At 46.2% G+C, this 17,178-nt stretch overlaps 4 protein-coding genes and 1 long non-coding RNA gene across 6 annotated transcripts; 2 read left to right on the top strand and 3 right to left on the bottom strand.

The window, feature by feature from the left end:
* Window positions 1-147: 147 nt before the first annotated feature.
* LOC135614770 (uncharacterized) lies at window positions 148-3,848 on the top strand. 2 transcript variants are annotated; one of them, XM_065112486.1, is made up of 2 exons: window positions 148-1,576; window positions 3,597-3,848. In XM_065112486.1, exon 1 carries the CDS (start codon window positions 223-225, stop codon window positions 1,567-1,569), a length of 1,347 nt encoding a protein of 448 aa, XP_064968558.1. In that variant the 5' UTR covers window positions 148-222; the 3' UTR covers window positions 1,570-1,576; window positions 3,597-3,848. The 2 variants fall into 2 exon arrangements, with proteins under 2 accessions (XP_064968558.1, XP_064968557.1); XM_065112485.1 differs by having other exon boundaries at window positions 149-1,576; window positions 3,685-3,848.
* Window positions 3,849-4,382: 534 nt separating this feature from the next.
* Window positions 4,383-5,603, bottom strand: LOC103987698 (secoisolariciresinol dehydrogenase-like). The gene is made up of 2 exons (XM_009406078.3): window positions 5,417-5,603; window positions 4,383-5,331 (listed from the first exon to the last, which is right to left on the bottom strand). Exons 1-2 carry the CDS (start codon window positions 5,482-5,484, stop codon window positions 4,527-4,529), a joined length of 873 nt encoding a protein of 290 aa, XP_009404353.2. The 5' UTR covers window positions 5,485-5,603; the 3' UTR covers window positions 4,383-4,526.
* A 1,297-nt stretch (window positions 5,604-6,900) lies between these two features.
* Window positions 6,901-7,992, top strand: LOC135613563 (B3 domain-containing protein Os11g0156000-like). The gene is made up of 2 exons (XM_065110591.1): window positions 6,901-7,651; window positions 7,726-7,992. The coding sequence occupies exons 1-2, from the start codon at window positions 7,033-7,035 to the stop codon at window positions 7,863-7,865; spliced, it is 759 nt and encodes a 252-aa protein (XP_064966663.1). The 5' UTR covers window positions 6,901-7,032; the 3' UTR covers window positions 7,866-7,992.
* Window positions 7,993-9,830: 1,838 nt separating this feature from the next.
* LOC135614771 (uncharacterized) lies at window positions 9,831-12,940 on the bottom strand. Its single transcript, XR_010487724.1, has 2 exons — window positions 10,214-12,940; window positions 9,831-10,032 (listed from the first exon to the last, which is right to left on the bottom strand). It is a non-coding gene; the product is annotated as an uncharacterized LOC135614771 (long non-coding RNA).
* A 1,031-nt stretch (window positions 12,941-13,971) lies between these two features.
* Window positions 13,972-16,712, bottom strand: LOC135587074 (beta-fructofuranosidase, insoluble isoenzyme 3-like). Its single transcript, XM_065112488.1, has 6 exons — window positions 16,107-16,712; window positions 15,130-15,986; window positions 14,888-15,046; window positions 14,573-14,814; window positions 14,369-14,462; window positions 13,972-14,273 (listed from the first exon to the last, which is right to left on the bottom strand). The coding sequence occupies exons 2-6, from the start codon at window positions 15,979-15,981 to the stop codon at window positions 14,088-14,090; spliced, it is 1,533 nt and encodes a 510-aa protein (XP_064968560.1). The 5' UTR covers window positions 15,982-15,986; window positions 16,107-16,712; the 3' UTR covers window positions 13,972-14,087.
* Window positions 16,713-17,178: the final 466 nt, after the last annotated feature.

Genomic DNA, 17,178 nt, shown 5'->3' on the forward strand with positions numbered 1-17,178 from the left:
AACAGAGGAAAGCGATTACTGCTTCGTCTCATAGTTTACTGTTTCTGAGTGAAGTCTACGAGTCAAACTGAGCGAAGCAGCGCACGGTCATCTTCGAAGAGCATTCACGTGATATGCACGTGACCAATACTGGTCTTTTCAGGGCCCGTAGAAACCAATCCGATCTCACCGACGAGGAGGAGGGGGTTACGCTGACTTCGCCTAATCGCTCTCCACCGCCCGATGCCGACCGCCGCCGGCTCCCCTTCCTCCTCCACCACCATCACGACCACTTCTACAGCCGTGGATGTCACGGAGAACCCCGTCTCGAACCGTAACGAGGGAGGCGGCGGCGCCCCCGCAGCGAGTGCGACGCAGTCGTGGTGGGAGTCTATCTCCCGAGCCCGCTCCCGGATCCTGTCCCTGGCCTCCGTGCTGTCCTCGCCGGACCTTGCCTCGCTGGCGGATTCCGACCGCCCCGCCCGCTCCCTCCTTGACTCCCCCTTAGCCTACGCCGCGCTCTCCGCCGCCTTCTCCGCCCCCTCCTCTGGATCCGGCGATGACCCCCTCTGCCACTGGCTCTATGACACGTTCCAGTCATCCGACTCCGACCTCCGCCTAGTTGCCCTCTCCTTCCTCCCCCTCCTCGCTGGCCATTATCTCTCCCGCGTCGTCTCATCCTCCTCCTCATCCTCCGCCGCCAACCCGCCCTCTCTCGCCGGGTTTGAGGCCGTCCTCCTTGCCCTATACGCCGCCGAGGTCAAAGCCCGCGCTGGAAAGCCCGTCCTTGTCTCCGTTCCCGACCTCTCCCTCCCCTCCCTCTACCACACCCCCCGCCCCTCTGCCCCCTCCCGCCAGCCCCCATCTGCCGCCACTGCGCCTCCGCCTCGACCCTCCGTCGGCATTCTCTCCCCCCCTCTCGAGCCCCAAATCGCCGTCAAGTCCACGAAGCGTGCTTGCATCGTCGCCGTGGCGCTTGATTCTTACTACAAGAATATCTCCTTCATGCCCAGTCGCTCAAAAATAGATCTTTGCGAGTTCGTCGCTGCCTGGGCTGGCCAGGATTGCCCCTGCCGCTTCGAGTTCGATGATGATGACCTGAATCGATCCTCACTCTGCTCCTCGTCCCCGTCCTCGTCCTCCTCGTCGCCCCAGGTTAGGATATTTTTCGAGGACAACGGAGGAATTGGAGGCGCTGCCGAGGAGATGAGGAAATTAGCAATCCAGGAGGGTCCTAATGGCAATCACTGTGATGGGGAGGACGAAGGAGGTGGAGCCTCGAGGAGGGGGTCGAGGGTTCCTCTCCCTTGGGAGCTTTTGCAGCCGGTGCTTAGGATTTTAGGGCACTGTCTTCTAGCACCTCTGAATCCCCAAGAGGTGAGGGATTCGGCATCTATGGCAGTGCGTTGTGTCTATGGTCGAGCTTCGCATGATCTGCTGCCACAGGCCATCCTGGCTTCCCGTAGCTTGATTCAGCTGGATAAGAGTGCGAGGAAGGCAGCAAAACCTGAAATTGCCCCAAGCAATTCATCAAAACCTAACACTCCAAGCAAGCCGAAGAAGCCAGAAGTTCTCTTGGTCTCAAAATGATCTTTTGGTAAGTATTCAGTAGATGGTCTGTTTAAAGAAACAAACAGTGTGGTTATGTTATCTTTCTAAGACTAGTTGTGTGATTGCTTTGAGTGCCTCGTGCAAGCACCTGAGATTGCCTTTTGTTGTAGCACCAACTTAGCAAGTACGAATGCCTCTTATGTTCTATTCCTTGTGAGATTATGGCTATCTGTTGTTAATAGATCTTTGTCTGTCTTTTTGGTCGAGCTATAATGTTCCGTTTCACAGTAGATTGTGTTCATAGAACAGTTCTAACGGATATTTACTTTCGTTTTCCCTTGTACGAATCCGTTGGTTCAACTTCTTGCTCGCTGTACGTATATATAATGCACTTATTATTTCTCCATACTAAATGTTTTAAAAGGTTTAGCTTTGTTTACTAAAATCTATGGCCTCCTATTTGACAATGAATTGGTAATTTTGTACTTCTGTAGCTAATGTATTGTAGACTTTTCTGAAATTGTCGTGATGGATAAATTGTTAGGAGTCAGCTTTCTGTTTCCTGTAGAAATTTGAATGTTTTTCCAACCATTCAGGGATACTCTTGGTATATCTGATGTCATGTAACCATGCATCTAAAAACCAATGCAACTGGAGTTAGTAGAATTGATGAACTACTATTATTGACTTCTATTCAGTGGTGAGTTGTTCTTACCATACCCTAGTTTGCAAAGAATGGTGACCTTTCCTTTGGACTGTTACATGAATCTAACACCGATGGCTCTAATGCTACTTGTGAATTGTGGCAGTAGATCCTAGGGACTGCATCTACATAACCCAATGAAGTGTTGTGTTTAGTGGATTGGATGTTAGAAAACAAATTAATATTAGAATTTTGGTGGATTATTTTTCAAGAAATTTTTGTCTTGCCTAAGTTTCATATTTATTTATTTAAACACATGCCCCATTTATGATATCAGAAACCAATTATTCAAACCATTGAAACTGATCTATGCTATATAGTATCATGATATATAAAACAAAGAGAGAGAGTGAAATGTCCATAACTTGTACAAGACAAAAGGTGTAATTATGTTAGGATGATCAAATGGACTTGAAATCATAGTTTTTGATAGAGAGATGCTTCTGGATGGCTTCCCGGTTGAATCCATAAATTTGTCTTCTTTTAGATGTATGAAAGTGTGTTATGTAGAAGTAGTTCTTTGCTAATCACCATTCACCACAACTTCACTATTGCTCCTTTCTTTCCCATTCCGTGGTTTGTGCAGGAATAAGACTGTCAAAGTCATAGGGTATGTTTGGATTATTTGGTGTTTACATTTCATGGCTTGATTTGGTTGTTATAGTGGAACTTGGTGGAACTACTAAATTGTGACAATGTAAATATCTACTCTAGTTAGTTATCCAATTTCATGTTTTCTCTTACTCGTAGCAACCCCTAACTCTAATAACCGAACAACTATATTTTGTAAACCGAAAAAAGATGTGATCGTGTTATGAATGTTAAATACATCCTTTAGTATAATATCTTCTTGCTTAGGATGGCTTGCAGTTGGCAACCATATTTTGCATCTGTTTTTACCATTTAGTTAGCTTTTCTGATGCAGCTCATGGAAACTTGTAAATGATTTCCCGGTACATTCATCTGTAAGTGATACCACCTGCAGTAACTTACAGATCAGACATGGTTTGTCTTTGGAAAGAGGGTTATAGGTGCCTCAGGAGTGTTTGAAGGCTAGAAATGTTATATATATGCACACATATTTTTTCATTTCTTACAAGTATGCTTATGGTAGACTTCTCTGGATATACCGAAAACATTTATCATAGACCATAAAGTATAATTTTGTTGGACATTAGGTGATCTAACATTTTTTGTTCTGCTTCTTGATGAACTCTTTGTAGTTTAGTTGTTCCATCAAGGTGAGAACTCTTCTTAATTGTTAGGTGCTGTATATTATGTATTTGTCGCAGCATTTAATAGTCGCATTTGCTGATTTGTTTCTGTTTTCATATCTGATGCCGTTTTACATTCTTATTTGAAGTTAATATTCACCATTCAAGGTTGATGGAGGCTATTCAGAAGGCACAAATTTGCTACCTGATGCTTTTCCTCCTCATGTTCTTGTGCAGGTGTTATCACTTGTCTACTTGAATCACTGTTTCTTGTCAGAATAATTGGGTGTTCATCAATTGTCAGAATTCGAGCTCTTATTTTGCTTGGATTCCGTTGGTTGGAGATCATAGAAACTTTTTGATGGTCTATTCAAAACAGTCTGTGCTAACAATTCATGCCATTTTGATGAGAAAGTGTTTGCCATTGCTCACCCAAACGAAACAAGACTAAGAGATGCCTTATAATTTTGAGAACATAACCCTTCTTTTATTTAGTATTTGGAAGTCGAGGGGGATTTTTTATTAGTATGGAAGATGTTACTAAGTATTAATTTATTTGTATTTGATGATAATATATATATATATGGTTTCATATCAAATCGGAATTAGAATTGACGATTTCAGTTTTATTTCAAATCAATAAAAAAACCTCTTTAAATGATGAATGTATCTTTTTTAATAGTTTAATAATAATTACTTGGAGAAATATTTAGAAAAAAAATATATTTAAGAATAAAAAACAGATGGCTTTTGTTCGAATCGAATCGAATCGAATCGTCGTCGATTTCGGAATCGAAACCGTCTAAGATCAGAACCAGAATCGAATCGATTTAGATTTCGAGTGCGGCCGAACCAGAAGAGTCGGTCCTCGACGTACTTGATCGGTACCGCCCCATCAGAAAAAAAAAACAAAAAAAGGAAAAATTATTTGCGGATTGAATGGGTAATAATTATTTGCGGGACCGCAGATCAACGAGAGAGGTCCCATCTTTTATTCTGATAGAAACGTTCAGTACCGATGAACAGAAGCGATTGCCGACACACACCGTTCTACTGAAGACCGGACAGAACCGGCGTCACTACTTGAATAGACCAAAGGCATTGTTCGCGGTGGTGAAGCCGCCGTCGATGACGAAGTTGTGGCCGCTTACATACCCGGACTCGTCGCTCCCCAGGTAGACTGCGGCGTGTGCCACGTCCTCCGCCCTCAGCACCGGTCCCTTGAGGTTGCTGACCCCGCCGATCCACTCCTCCAAGCGCTCGGCGTCCATGTGGATGAAGTCGCAGGCCAGCGCCGTGGCGTACGCGAAGGGCGAGATGCAGTTCACCCGTATCCCCTGCTGCCCCAGCTCCGCCGCCGCGCTCCTCGTCAGCCCCACCACCGCATGCTTCGACGCGATGTACGCGTGCGGCGCCACCCCTCCGATCACCGACCCCACGCTCCCGTTGTTGATGATGCTCCCCCCGTGCCGCCGTTGCCGCCCGGCCGCGGCCGCCGCCACCATGACACGCGCAGCGTGCTTTATCCCGTTGAACACCCCGGTCACGTTCACGCCCAGCACCCGGTCGAAGTCGGCGATGTCGACGTCCGTGATCCTTGGACGGTTGCGGTCGATGATGGCGGCGTTGTTGAACATGATGTCGAGGCCGCCATACTTGGCGACGGCCAGGTCGACGGCGCTCCCGACATCCTCCTCCTTGGCCACGTCGCAGTGCACGTAGGTGATCACGTCGTCCGTGCCGATGCTGGCCGCGACGGAAAGGCCCAGCTCATCTCGGATGTCAGCGATCACCACCTTCGCTCCATGGTGAACGAAGAGCCTGGCGGTTGCCTCGCCGGCCCCGGCAGCTCCGCCAGTAACGACCGCAACCTTTCCTTCCAGCCTGCGCACACACACACACATATACTCTCCATATATATGTATATATATATGTCTTATCAACTTGATCTTCTATCTGAGAAGCTTACCTCCTCCCAAGTGTAGCTGCAACCGCGCTGCAATTAGCCATTGGAGATCTTGTTGATGCTGTAGTCATGAAACCCAGAAGCCATGAACCGCTGTATAAGGACGAAGTCGAAGCTGCAGCAGGTATGTTTATTGTACTGGATCTTAATTATGCGCAAGAACCATGTGAAATAAGGGTGAGATGAGTTAGTTCATCATGATTCAGATGATAGGTATCAGTCGGGCTGTACGTCAATCGTTGTTCCGTCTTTATCCCGCAGCAGACACTGTAGACCTAATAAACCCGACGTGTTAAACGACACGCCGTCCAAAACTTAGAATTGTAACCGTACCAGCTAGATTTGACGTGACGTGACGTCAGGGCCGAAATTGTGGGCTGGGCCGCATGGTTGAGAGAGTCGGATGCAACGGATGAAATCTAGACCGGGCTTCGGTCGGGCTCGCGGGTTAAGTGGCTTTCGTAACAGCTAGATTTGACGTGACGGTGACGTGACGTCGGCGGGAAAATTGTGGGCTGGGCCGCATGGGTGAGAGAGTCGGATGCAACGGATGAAATATAGACCGGGCTTGATTCGGGCTCGGGGGGTTAAGGGCGATAGATTACCGGTCCGATCGAATGGGGGCGATTAGGTCAACAAATGGATTCGAGTCCGGCTGGCCTTTACGGAAGAAAGAGGAACGACACCGTCGGATGTATGTCATGATTCGTGCGACCCACCTGATGCACTTATATTAATACAACATGAAAGAGAGAGAGAGAGAGAGAGAGAGAGAGAGAGAGAGGGGGGGTGGGGGGAGAGTCACAGAAGCCAAAATGTACAGAAATCATCAGGAAGACGCAGACCTGCAAGATTAAGTGGAAAAAAGCAGGAGAAGAGTACCGAGTCACAGGCAGTGAGGGAGTGGAGGGAAATGTGGAGTTGGCTTCAAGATGGGGATTCTGCAGCAGGAAAGGTGGTGTTAAGCGTGAAGGTTAAGGGGAAATGAGATGGGGGGGATGGAGAGAGAGAGAGAAAAGGTGGGGAAGGCACAAGATGTCTGCTTGCGGGAACAGATCTTAACTCAGCAGTAGGATTATAAGTCATAGCTGAGCACTTGGGGTAGAGGAAAAGTTGGGTCAAGTACTGGAGCATCTGCAAAAAAATGGTAGAGGTGTATCTGACTCCACAGAACTTGCACCAGCTTAAGACAAAACAAATGGCTTGCAACACCCAGAAAACCCTGACTCTTATGGGGCAGATGCCACCAATAAGATGACCGCAGTACAGGAGTTAACCAGACCCAACCATCTCTCACATGGAAAGTGATTACCTGAGCCCTCAGTGGATGTTTGACAAGATGCCACAGTCACACCCTCTCTCTCGCTCTCTCTCTCTCTCTCTCTCTCTCTCTCTCACACACACACTTCTCAAGCTCCACACACAACCTGCTTGATCATTGCTCATCACCTCATCTACTTTGAGCTCCCTCCCTTCATTTTCTTTTCCTCAGAATTAAGAACAGTGAATGATTATTTCTTCGTAAGAGTCTATAAATTCCTAAGAATATGTGCTACAGCTTCAGTGTGCACACCCTCTAAGCTCTTGTTCTTTTGCATAGCCTTGTAGTCATTAGGAACATGTCCATGAACCCAATGTCACAGCAACAGCAGCAGCAGCAGCAGCAGCATCACCATGGAACATGGCCTCGGGAGCCAGCCATGCACCTCTACCACCACCCCTGCCAACTGGAGCAGAGAGAAGGCCACCATGAGAGGGAGCAGATGTTTGAGAAGTGTCTCACTCCCAGTGACGTGGGGAAGCTCAACAGGCTGGTGATACCCAAACAGCACGCCGAGAAGTACTTCCCCCTCGACGGCAACTCGGGCGAGAAAGACCTGGCGCTGAGCTTCGAGGACGAGACCGGCAAGCCGTGGCGGTTTCGCTACTCCTACTGGAGCAGCAGCCAGAGCTACGTGCTGACCAAAGGCTGGAGCCGCTTCGTCAAGGAGAAGAAGCTCGACGCAGGCGACGTCGTCCTCTTCCAGCGTCCACGAGGCGGCGGCGACCGCCTCTACATCGGGTGCAGGCGCCAAGGTGCAAACGAGACCCCGTCACCGGCTCGCACCGCCACCGGGCTCAACGAGAAAGCGCCGTGGAGCCGAGTGCACCGCACGGCCGCAGGGCCTCATCCAGTGAGCCCGAGCGGCGCCTGCTCACGTCAGGCTCCGGTGCAACAGGACGGCCTTCGTCATGCAGGTAGACGATCCTTGCGACCTTGTGACGTCAGATAACTCGCTAGCTAGTCTTCTCAGGGCTGTGTTCATCTGCAGGAGAGACGAGGCAAGCCGCAGCGGAGAACACAGCAGTAGCACCTGGGGGCAAAGCAAAGCGACTGAGATTATTCGGCGTGAACTTGGAGTGCGGCCCGGCCTCCGACCGCCGGCCTTTGCATTCCGCCTCATGGTTATGAGGCTCGCGGCAGTGCTTGCCAACCGGCCAATGCCTCCTCCATCCATCCACGATGTGTTAGTAGTGGAGGCTAAGCTGTTAGAACTGTTTTGGGAAGATAGAATTAGCTGCATGCTACCTGTGCCTCTAAATCTCCTGTTTTGCATGCTAACAGTAGGTAACTGCAGTTCCCCTTGTGTGCAACGGAGGAAAGCGATGTAAGATAAAAAAAGAAAGGGAGGATCTGCGGCCATGCTTTCAAATCCCACCTACCAAGCTCCCCTCTCCTGGAGGAGCTTTTGATTTGACCTGTGTTTGATTTGATTTGGGAAGGACCCAAACTCCGGAGTTCGGGAGGGAAGACGAGCTTCCTGGTTTTCCGGGCAATCTCCCCTTGCAGTCTTTATTATCTACCAGAGATTCCACTGCTACTCCCCGTGGGGGTGTGGGTGGGGGTGGCGGTGGGAAAGTCTCCTGGAAACAGTAGTCGACGAGGCACTGTAATTGTTTTGAATGAACAGGTGATAGTGATCAATCTTTCATCGAGCTCTTAAATCTTTCTCTCCGAGTCTACTGTAGATGTAATGACACAGGGAAAGTGAGTAGGCACATACATGAATGGTGCCAACGAAACGACAGGCGGTGGGAAAGTCTCCTCCTGGAAACAGTAGTCGACGAGGCACTGTGATTTGTTTTGAATGTTCGAACAGGTGATAGTGATCAATCTTTCATCGAGCTCTTAAATCTTTCTCTCCGGTCTACCGTAGATGTAATGACACAGGGAAAGTGAGTAGGCACATACATGAATGGTGCCAACGAAACGACAGGCGGTGGGAAAGTCCCCTCCTGGAAACAGTAGTCGACGAGGCACTGTAATTTGTTTTGAATGTTCGAACAGGTGATAGTGAGTGATCAATCTTTCATCGAGCTCTTGAGCCATCTCCCGGTATACTGTAGCTGTAATGACACAGGGTAGGCACATGAATGATGCCAACGAAACGACAGGTGGGTGGGACTTGAGATGAAAGATAGGCACTTTCCGGCCTTCCTTTTATTACCGGGGGGAGGGGGTGCGGGAGGGGGGCACCTGCGAGTGAGAAACGATACGTACATATCACCATTTTCTTATTATGGCCAGGGTGGGTTCCATCAATCCAAGAAAGAAAAAAAAAAAAATTGTAAAGATGCTATGTCTGGTGCCTCTCTATCTGTGTTGGTAATAATTTAAGCTGTCGCTGTCTTTTTCAGCAAACATCTCAAGAAGAAATTTTTGGTGAGAAGAGGTACAAAAGCTGTCTCATCGGAAACTCCAAAACTATATAAATATTAATAACACCACTGTTCAACCGATACATATATATGCGTACACCTACTTACGAGTGTGGAATTAGCAATATATTATTTTATCGGAAGCACCACTGTTATAATTGTCTGGACTTGGATCCTTCTTCAACGATAGCATTTCTCCTGCACCCAGACATCCGGATGGGTGGCAGGATGCTTATGCGAATCATCAGTCGACAGAATTATTATGCACTCACTAAGCTTTTTTTTTAACACACATCAGGATGAGTAGCTTTGGTTACGTAAGATATAAAACAGACCCATAACAAACCAATTGATTCGGTCGTTGAGGATCAATATTTACCGGTCTGACTGCCAATCAGACCAACTCGCCATGCGACCGTCCGCTCCGGTACTGCTTCTTTCCTTTATTATTTTTTTTTACCTTTCCACTTCTTCCTCTTCTTCTTCGGACGTATTCCCCCCTCCCCTATGTCAAAATAGGACGAATCCATACCATTCGACCATGGACCAGTATGAACGTGACAAACCTAGCAAAGGACCATATAAAAAAAATTTAGGACATGTTACCCGCTTCTGCAAGCATAGAAAAAAAACCATTAACGTTTTACTCAAGGAAAGCAAATTATTAGTGTTCTTTTATGCCAACTTGCTGCAGAGTCACCAGAAGGAGAATCTGATAGAAGATAAGATTTTCCCAGGAAATCTCTCTATTCTGTTTATTCTGTTAAGGAAAATCCTTCCTCCTAATATGTATAAATAGGAGAGGGAACATATTAATATATTCAAGCAAAGCTTCGTTTCGCTCTCTTCACTGATCTGCCAACAGTCGATAGACTTAAGGGAATGCCTGCACTCACAGCAATTCCAATTCCTCCTAATCCCTATAAATAGGAGAGGGAACATGTTAATATAGTCAAACTAAAGCTATTTCATTTCTACAATAAAGCTTCTTTAATTATTATTCTTATCTTCTATTATTTCTATCAGAATCAACGATCCATGCTATGAGTGGCATGTTGATATGAAATAGACAGAATGCATCGAATACAAGTGGTAGATTACCTCCAATACTCACTCTGCTACTGCTCTCCCTTTGTGTCGGTTTCTGCCACCAGGAGATGCACAGCTTAGCTGCCTTCCATCTCCAACAGGTAGCAGATCGTAGAATCCACATCATCACCAAAAAATGCTATATGCTTCCATGACCTGCATGTAGCCAAAACTCATAAACAAAACCGTCTGCGCACCGCTGTTGAGCACCATCTCAGTATCACGACCATGATGATGGCATCGCTGTTAAGAAATCATTGGCCTTTCTCCATGTATGCAGTCAACTTCAGAGTTCTACGAAATAAGATACAGAAGGGACTCATCACTTGCCACAGAAGATTGTGGTTCTGCCCTGCATGCGTAAGACTCTGTAAACAAAGGATACTGCTTCGGTTTCTCCTTAGCTAAATATTCTACCCATGAAGTGTCTGTCATCATGCAATTATTTAGGGTATGGTTTTCGATAGCAGTTCAATACTGGTTTCAAAAAAAATATCAGAGAGGTACAGTAACAAGATACCAAGAGCGACCTGTGCCATGCATGTCACCGGAAAAAAACAATATAATAAATATAAATGATTCAGATATACTGAGTTCTATGCTTCTGTACCAGTGATTAATATCAATAGGTAAACATCGGTCCTCTGACCAACAATTTAAATCATGATTTAGGGGCCTCAAGTCATAATACTGAAAGAAGAACCACTTTACCAAATTTCCAAACAGATACATGACACTATAATAAATGTTAAAACAAGTATCCAGCTCTCTATTGTCATAAGACATGAAAACTGTAGTTTTGGTAGGTTAACAGATTGCAAATACTCAACATACAACACTCAAAAGGTGAAAATGTTTGCCTGTTCTATATATCACTACAGCATGGCAAAAGTCCTTCACAGAATTCCAACTTGGAATTAGTTGATAATCCAGTACCTTCCTTCCAAGGATCATCAAACTGTTTAATGGATCTAAGAACCTGGATGAGCACCTAAAAGTTGGAAAAGCAGGCAATCGACATTGGAGGATGAAAAGAAGAAATTCATATCAAGAAAAGACATCAATAGAAGAGAAGCAAAGATAAAAGTCAGGAATATCCACGGAAAGGAATCCTAGAAAACAGACAACAATAGGAACCACCTAAAAAAGTGATGTATCTAATGAGTTGTGAAATGACATCAAAGAAATATATTGATGCACAGGAAACAGTGTTTCATCTATTATTTAGAGGAACCATCAGCATCAGCAATCATGTCATTCAAAGGGCATCAAATTATCCCAGAAAGTTATATGGAAAAAAGCAGTAACAAAATAATGAAAAGATCTCCTTTAGATGAAATGCCATACCCATCCACTGAAGGCTCACTTTTCGAACTACATAGAAACTTAGACTTGTGAACTGGAGAACAGCTTCATTCACTAAAATAAAGGGGGAAATGTGTAACAGACAGTAAATAAGCATGTAAAGAAAGCGATACATGAAATAGAGAAAGCACAAGTAATCAATAATAATGAAACAGAATATCAAATGGTGGCTTCTATTACTTACAAAGGATAAACGTTTCATTATCCCTAAATTTTTAAAAAAGTAAAGTATTAACTCTCTGAGAAGACCTAGAAGATTATTGAACAACACCCTGCAACATCTGCTACAATCCCAGAGCAACTAGAAGCTTATTGAAAAATGCACCTGCAACTATCGCTACAATTCCAAATCAGCTTATAAGAAAGACTCAAGTAAGCTTATATAAAATGCAACAGACTTATTGAGGACCTTCTAGAATAGCAACCCTATAAAATTACAAACAGTGGAAATTCACAAGCATACAGCAGGTATCTCCAGTCAATTCCAAACTTGATCTTTTGAATTTTTCAATCTTAAAAAATAAAGAAATAAATAAATATTTCAACAATCATGTTGAGTAGGCATCTCCTGAAAATAAAATTCATTAAGCAACATAAAATCTCACAATTTTATCGACTAAAAAAAATTCCTACAATTTTTTACATCATGAAACCATAAATTATTTTCACAAATCAAAGCGACTTCATAATCTAAACATTATATATATCAACAATGGAATACAATATCATTTAAATGAATAAAACCATTAAATAAAGAACACAGAGAAGAACCTTCAATCTCCTAGAGACGATAACCTCCGCCTACTCCTCCCTTGCAATCGAATCAGGATGACAGTCCTTCTTGTTTCCATTCAAAGGTTCAGAGCCTGAAGCATCCTTTATCTCGATTTATGACCATGGAAGAAGTGACAGCATTTCCCCAGCCGATCGATGCCTTATTCTCCAGCACGCCTTCCTCACCGCAGACCAATTTTCGCATTCCCCTAACAATTCTCATGAGGCCAAATTCGCCGAGAAATAATTCTTAAATGATTATGTAATCCTTCCCAAAACCCTAACCCGCCCAATCGAAGGCTCCACACATCCGCCATAAATGATTACCCAAGAATCAATCTATTCGCAAGAAAGACGCGTCCTGAGTCACCAAGAAACCGGAGAAAGAAATACATACGAAGAGATCGAAACAAAGAGTCGACCTACAACCCTAAGAACACCCAAAAAATCCGCCAAAAGAAACGAATCCGAAGCATACGAAGCTTGCCTTGACCAATTCCACAACGATCCCCGGCCACTTCGTTCAAAGTAAGTGAAAGAATTGGTGGGGAAGGGAGTCGAGGCTGTGACGACAGCGATCGAGTCTTGAATTAAAAGCTCAATGGGAGGACTGCAGAAGGAATCAGTTACGGTCGTTTTGCATCGTCCGAAATTACCTTTTAGCCCTCGCCAAGGACAACTGGTGTGAGTCTTTCGTCACTGTTAAGGCAGAGGTCAAATCGTGATTGCATGTTTCATTTTTTGCCGAGAGTATGACGTGACACGTGGAGGCCTCATGCGGAAGTTATGGTGTCGATGGACATCGTGTCGTTTGGTGATTTGGTGGAGACGCTGTCTGCTGCTCTATCATGGACAGTGATTCGAATTTGCTACTGGGTCGAACACTGCATTCGTAATGCCGACCAAGTGTTATTCTTCGTATGGCAGAGAAGGGCTACTGCTAATCTTGAGAAGACGATGAAGCTCATATTAGACAGAAGAAGATGAATCCAGATGGCTCTACTAAAACTGGTGTTCTTACGAGGCCTCTCTTCATATGAAACCTGTTTTCCAACACCTTAATCATCAGATTGAAATCATATTGGATATGATTTCTCAGATGCTTTGTTTGTGTCAGAATCACATATTTGTCAGGACATGGTTTTGTCTGAGCTTAAGGTACTAATTCCTTCCAGGAGAAACTAATGGTTCCTCTCTGTATCTTTACACAAAGTGGGAAGCTGTTCCCAAGTAGAGTTTTTGAGTGGTCCAATTCATCATGTTCATGTTAAAGCAATGATCACGAGAGACCATATCCAATCCTCCCAAAGCTGTGTTGTATCCCATTAGCTGATTCAGCTGAGACTGTAGAAAGATGCTACTCCTCCCTAAGTTCCACTCACAAGGTTTGAGCTTTTGAAGATGCACTGACAAGGCAAGAGCATCTCCACATGGCTTTCTCAGCAACCTAGTAAAAGTATACTTTGGCTTTTGCATTGTGCTGAGGGAAGGATGTGGTCTTTGCCTTCCTCAGAATAAAGGATTTGCCAGTGACAAGCTTCTCAATGTGTTGTGCATCTGACAAGTGTTATGCAGATTTGATGTGTATCTGAAGAATCTTGAGTTGACTGAGAGATAAAACACTTCGGTAATGCACTTCAATAAACTCTGAAGGATAACTGGAATTAGAACCTTCAAGGATAACACTGCAGTGGACATGAAGCTACGAAAACTTATTGTAGAAGTGGACACTTCAATGATTGTCTCACTATGCTCCATTCATCAGAGGTTTCTTCATCTCCCATGCATTCAACTCGGAGACTTTGACATCAGTTGATCCATTGTTGAAGACGAACAGGTGGGCATCTTCTCCGATAGCCAAGCTGGGATAAACTCTGGAAGTAATGCATGTCTTGCCTTTGGCCCCAAAGCTCTCCACCACAGAGCTATCAATCTGCATCACATGGTCAAAACTTGCTCATAAATGAAGAAGACGATGGAATGCTGACAGGAAGTGGATGCAATAAGGTTTGGGATTTATCAACATACCAAGGTCCTTAAGGAGATCTTGCCAGTTTTAGCTATATCGACATCGACAAAGCCTGCAAAGGTTGGCTTGTACAGTCCTGCCCTCAGTGAGGACCTGTTCGAGCAACACAAGGATGGTTAGCCAATCAAAACTAGAAGATCATCATACAGCTGCTTGAATTCTGTGAATGAAATGGTAAAGAACTGTGAAGATAAATAGCTGACCTGGTAGGATCATGACACATGAGGACTACATGTTTGTGGTAAGCTTTGAAGACCCTGAAGAACACAGCAGTCTTCTCTTCCATGTTGGCTGAAGCCAAAACCAGCACTCCGAATGGCCCAACCCCACCCTTCACGTCTGCTGTCTTCCGGCCGCAGAGTGCCTCGGCGTCAGTCGCCCAAGAAGGATCGAAGTCCTCAGCTTTCTCCAAGCCTGAGACATCAAAGCTCACCTCTACATCCGCCTGCACGGCGAAAGAGACACGGTCAACTTAAGAATCACTGCCACAGTTCTGCAAGTGGATATCAAACGCAGACCTGTGAAGAGTCTATCCCGGTCACTTCGAAGAAGCCACCACTTGGGATCCTCTTGTGCTCGACAACAACGTGTTTGCCTCTGAGAGATTCAATCTCTTCGATCGGCCACTGCACAAGCTGTCGACCGCTGCTGTCGAGCAAAATGGTTCTTGGAATCATCTGACAACAGATCACCACATCAAGTTCATCGAAATCAGTGGAGGGCGAAGCGCATGACAGAATTCTACCACGTCAAGACCGACCTGAATGCCCGCCCAACCTTTAGCTTTATCGACATCCGAGGTGTCCGACTCGTTGGCCCACCCCCACAGGATCCTTCGCTGCTTCTTCCCGTCGAAGAAGGTCTTGGAAGCGTAGAAGTTGCCGTAATCATACCTCAAGCCGGTGTTATCGTCCGCCGACGTTGCGTCGGGCACATACTTGTCCTTGTCGTGGTAGTACTTCCCCACCGTGTAGTACTCGTACCTCGTGATGTCCAAGCTGACCTTGAGCACATACTTCACGCCATGGCCATACACGGACGTATCTAGGCCTCGCGTCCCCTTCAACGCCACCGGGTAGAAGTCCGGGCACTCCCACATGCCGGTGTCCCTGGCGCTGTGGAGCGAGTGCTTTGCCTTGACCCAGTGCACGAAGTCTCTACTCCGGTACAGAATCGCCTTGCCCCTCTTGTTCCACTTGCTGCCAACCACCAGTTTCCAGTGGCCACTAGGTCCACGCCACGCCGTCGTCGGGTCACGGAAGGCGCTGCCGTTGACCCCATCGTCCGGGGCAATGACAGGGTTGAAGTCGGGCTTCACCCACTCACGGAGGTAAGGATCAGAGAGATTCTTCGGGTACGCAATGTTCTGCACTTGTCTCTCACGAGGGTCGAGGCCAGTGTACAGTATCACGGGCCTGTTGCCGGGAAGGATGGTTGCAGAGCCAGACCAGCAACCCTTGATGTCGAAGGGCTTCGACGGGTAGATCGCCGGCTCGAGCGCTACCCAGTTGATGAGATCGGTGGAGACGGAGTGTGCCCACACGATGTTGCCCCACACCGAGCCACTGGGGTTGTACTGGTAGAAGAGGTGGTAGAGGCCATTGTAGTACATCGGCCCTAGTGAACATTAATGTTACGTACGGATCATATCAAGAAGATGTGTGTAGGTGTGTGTGTCGTGAGAAAGAGAGAGAGAGAGAGAGTGTGTGTGTGTGGGGGGGGGGGGGGGGAACGTACCATTTGGATCTGGACGTCAGGTTTGTGCATTTGATGGTACATCCATTAGCGTAGCATCATGGAGGAGACGACAAGACAATGACAAAATCAGTGACAGCATTTGGACAAGCACAAATCTAATAGAAACATGCAAAAGGATTGGTGGGATTCCGTTGCAGAATCCAAGGCTCTGATTAATATTCAAACATATTATGTGAGAATGTACGAAAAGGTTGGAAGGGAATCAGAGTGGTCAAATCCAGAGGAAGTTTTATGAAAGCCATGCAGTTTAGCCTCTTAAATATTGTGAGAGGAAGTACAGAGCACTCATTAGTTTACTGGGCTTTATTAGGGGGAAGGCTTAACCCCCCTTAAAACGTGCCGGTGGGGGACGCTGTCGTCGGGTTACGTGCAGCATCGGCCGATGGCACGACGCCACCATTAGCAACAGTGGAAGGACAGATTCGCAACAGGGAGAGAACCAAGAGAAAAGACAGAAAGCAAGGTTGATGCACCATGGGACGACGCACACCACCATTAGCAACAGGAGAGCGGGTCTATTAAGAAAGCAACCGTGAGAGCAAATAGAGGACAAGAGTGAAGAGCTTGTAGCGCAAGCCTAGGCTGAGGATAAGAGAAGAACCACTCCCAGTTATTCCCATGAGAAGAAGAGAAGAACAGAGAGGAGGAGGAGAGGAAGGTGACGTAACGTACCATTGATCCAGTGTTTCGGGGGCTGGAAGTGATACCCAGTCCTCAACTTACTGTCGACAACGGAAGCAGGAACAGACTGGAGGGATTCATACACCACATGGGAGGCCTCCACCACCACTCTGTTCCTTTCCCTGACGCAGAGGCACCAATGCACAAGAACCACAGCCAACCATGCCGTCCAACAACTGCTATTCGCTCTCCCCATCACTTACCTCGGAAGCCAAACACCAACACCTGATGATGATTCTAAGGGAGCGTTGCAGAAGGAAGAGCACTTCGGGTGGTATATATAAGCTGGAAGAGGGATGGGAGAAGACCAGACGACACTTGTGCTAACGAAGAATCTCAATTATTGCTGCCAACAATGTCTGATGACTCA

The sequence above is a fragment of the Musa acuminata genome, chromosome BXJ2-6 (genome assembly GCF_036884655.1).
Source record: "Musa acuminata AAA Group cultivar baxijiao chromosome BXJ2-6, Cavendish_Baxijiao_AAA, whole genome shotgun sequence".
Taxonomy (NCBI): Eukaryota; Viridiplantae; Streptophyta; class Magnoliopsida; order Zingiberales; family Musaceae; genus Musa; species Musa acuminata.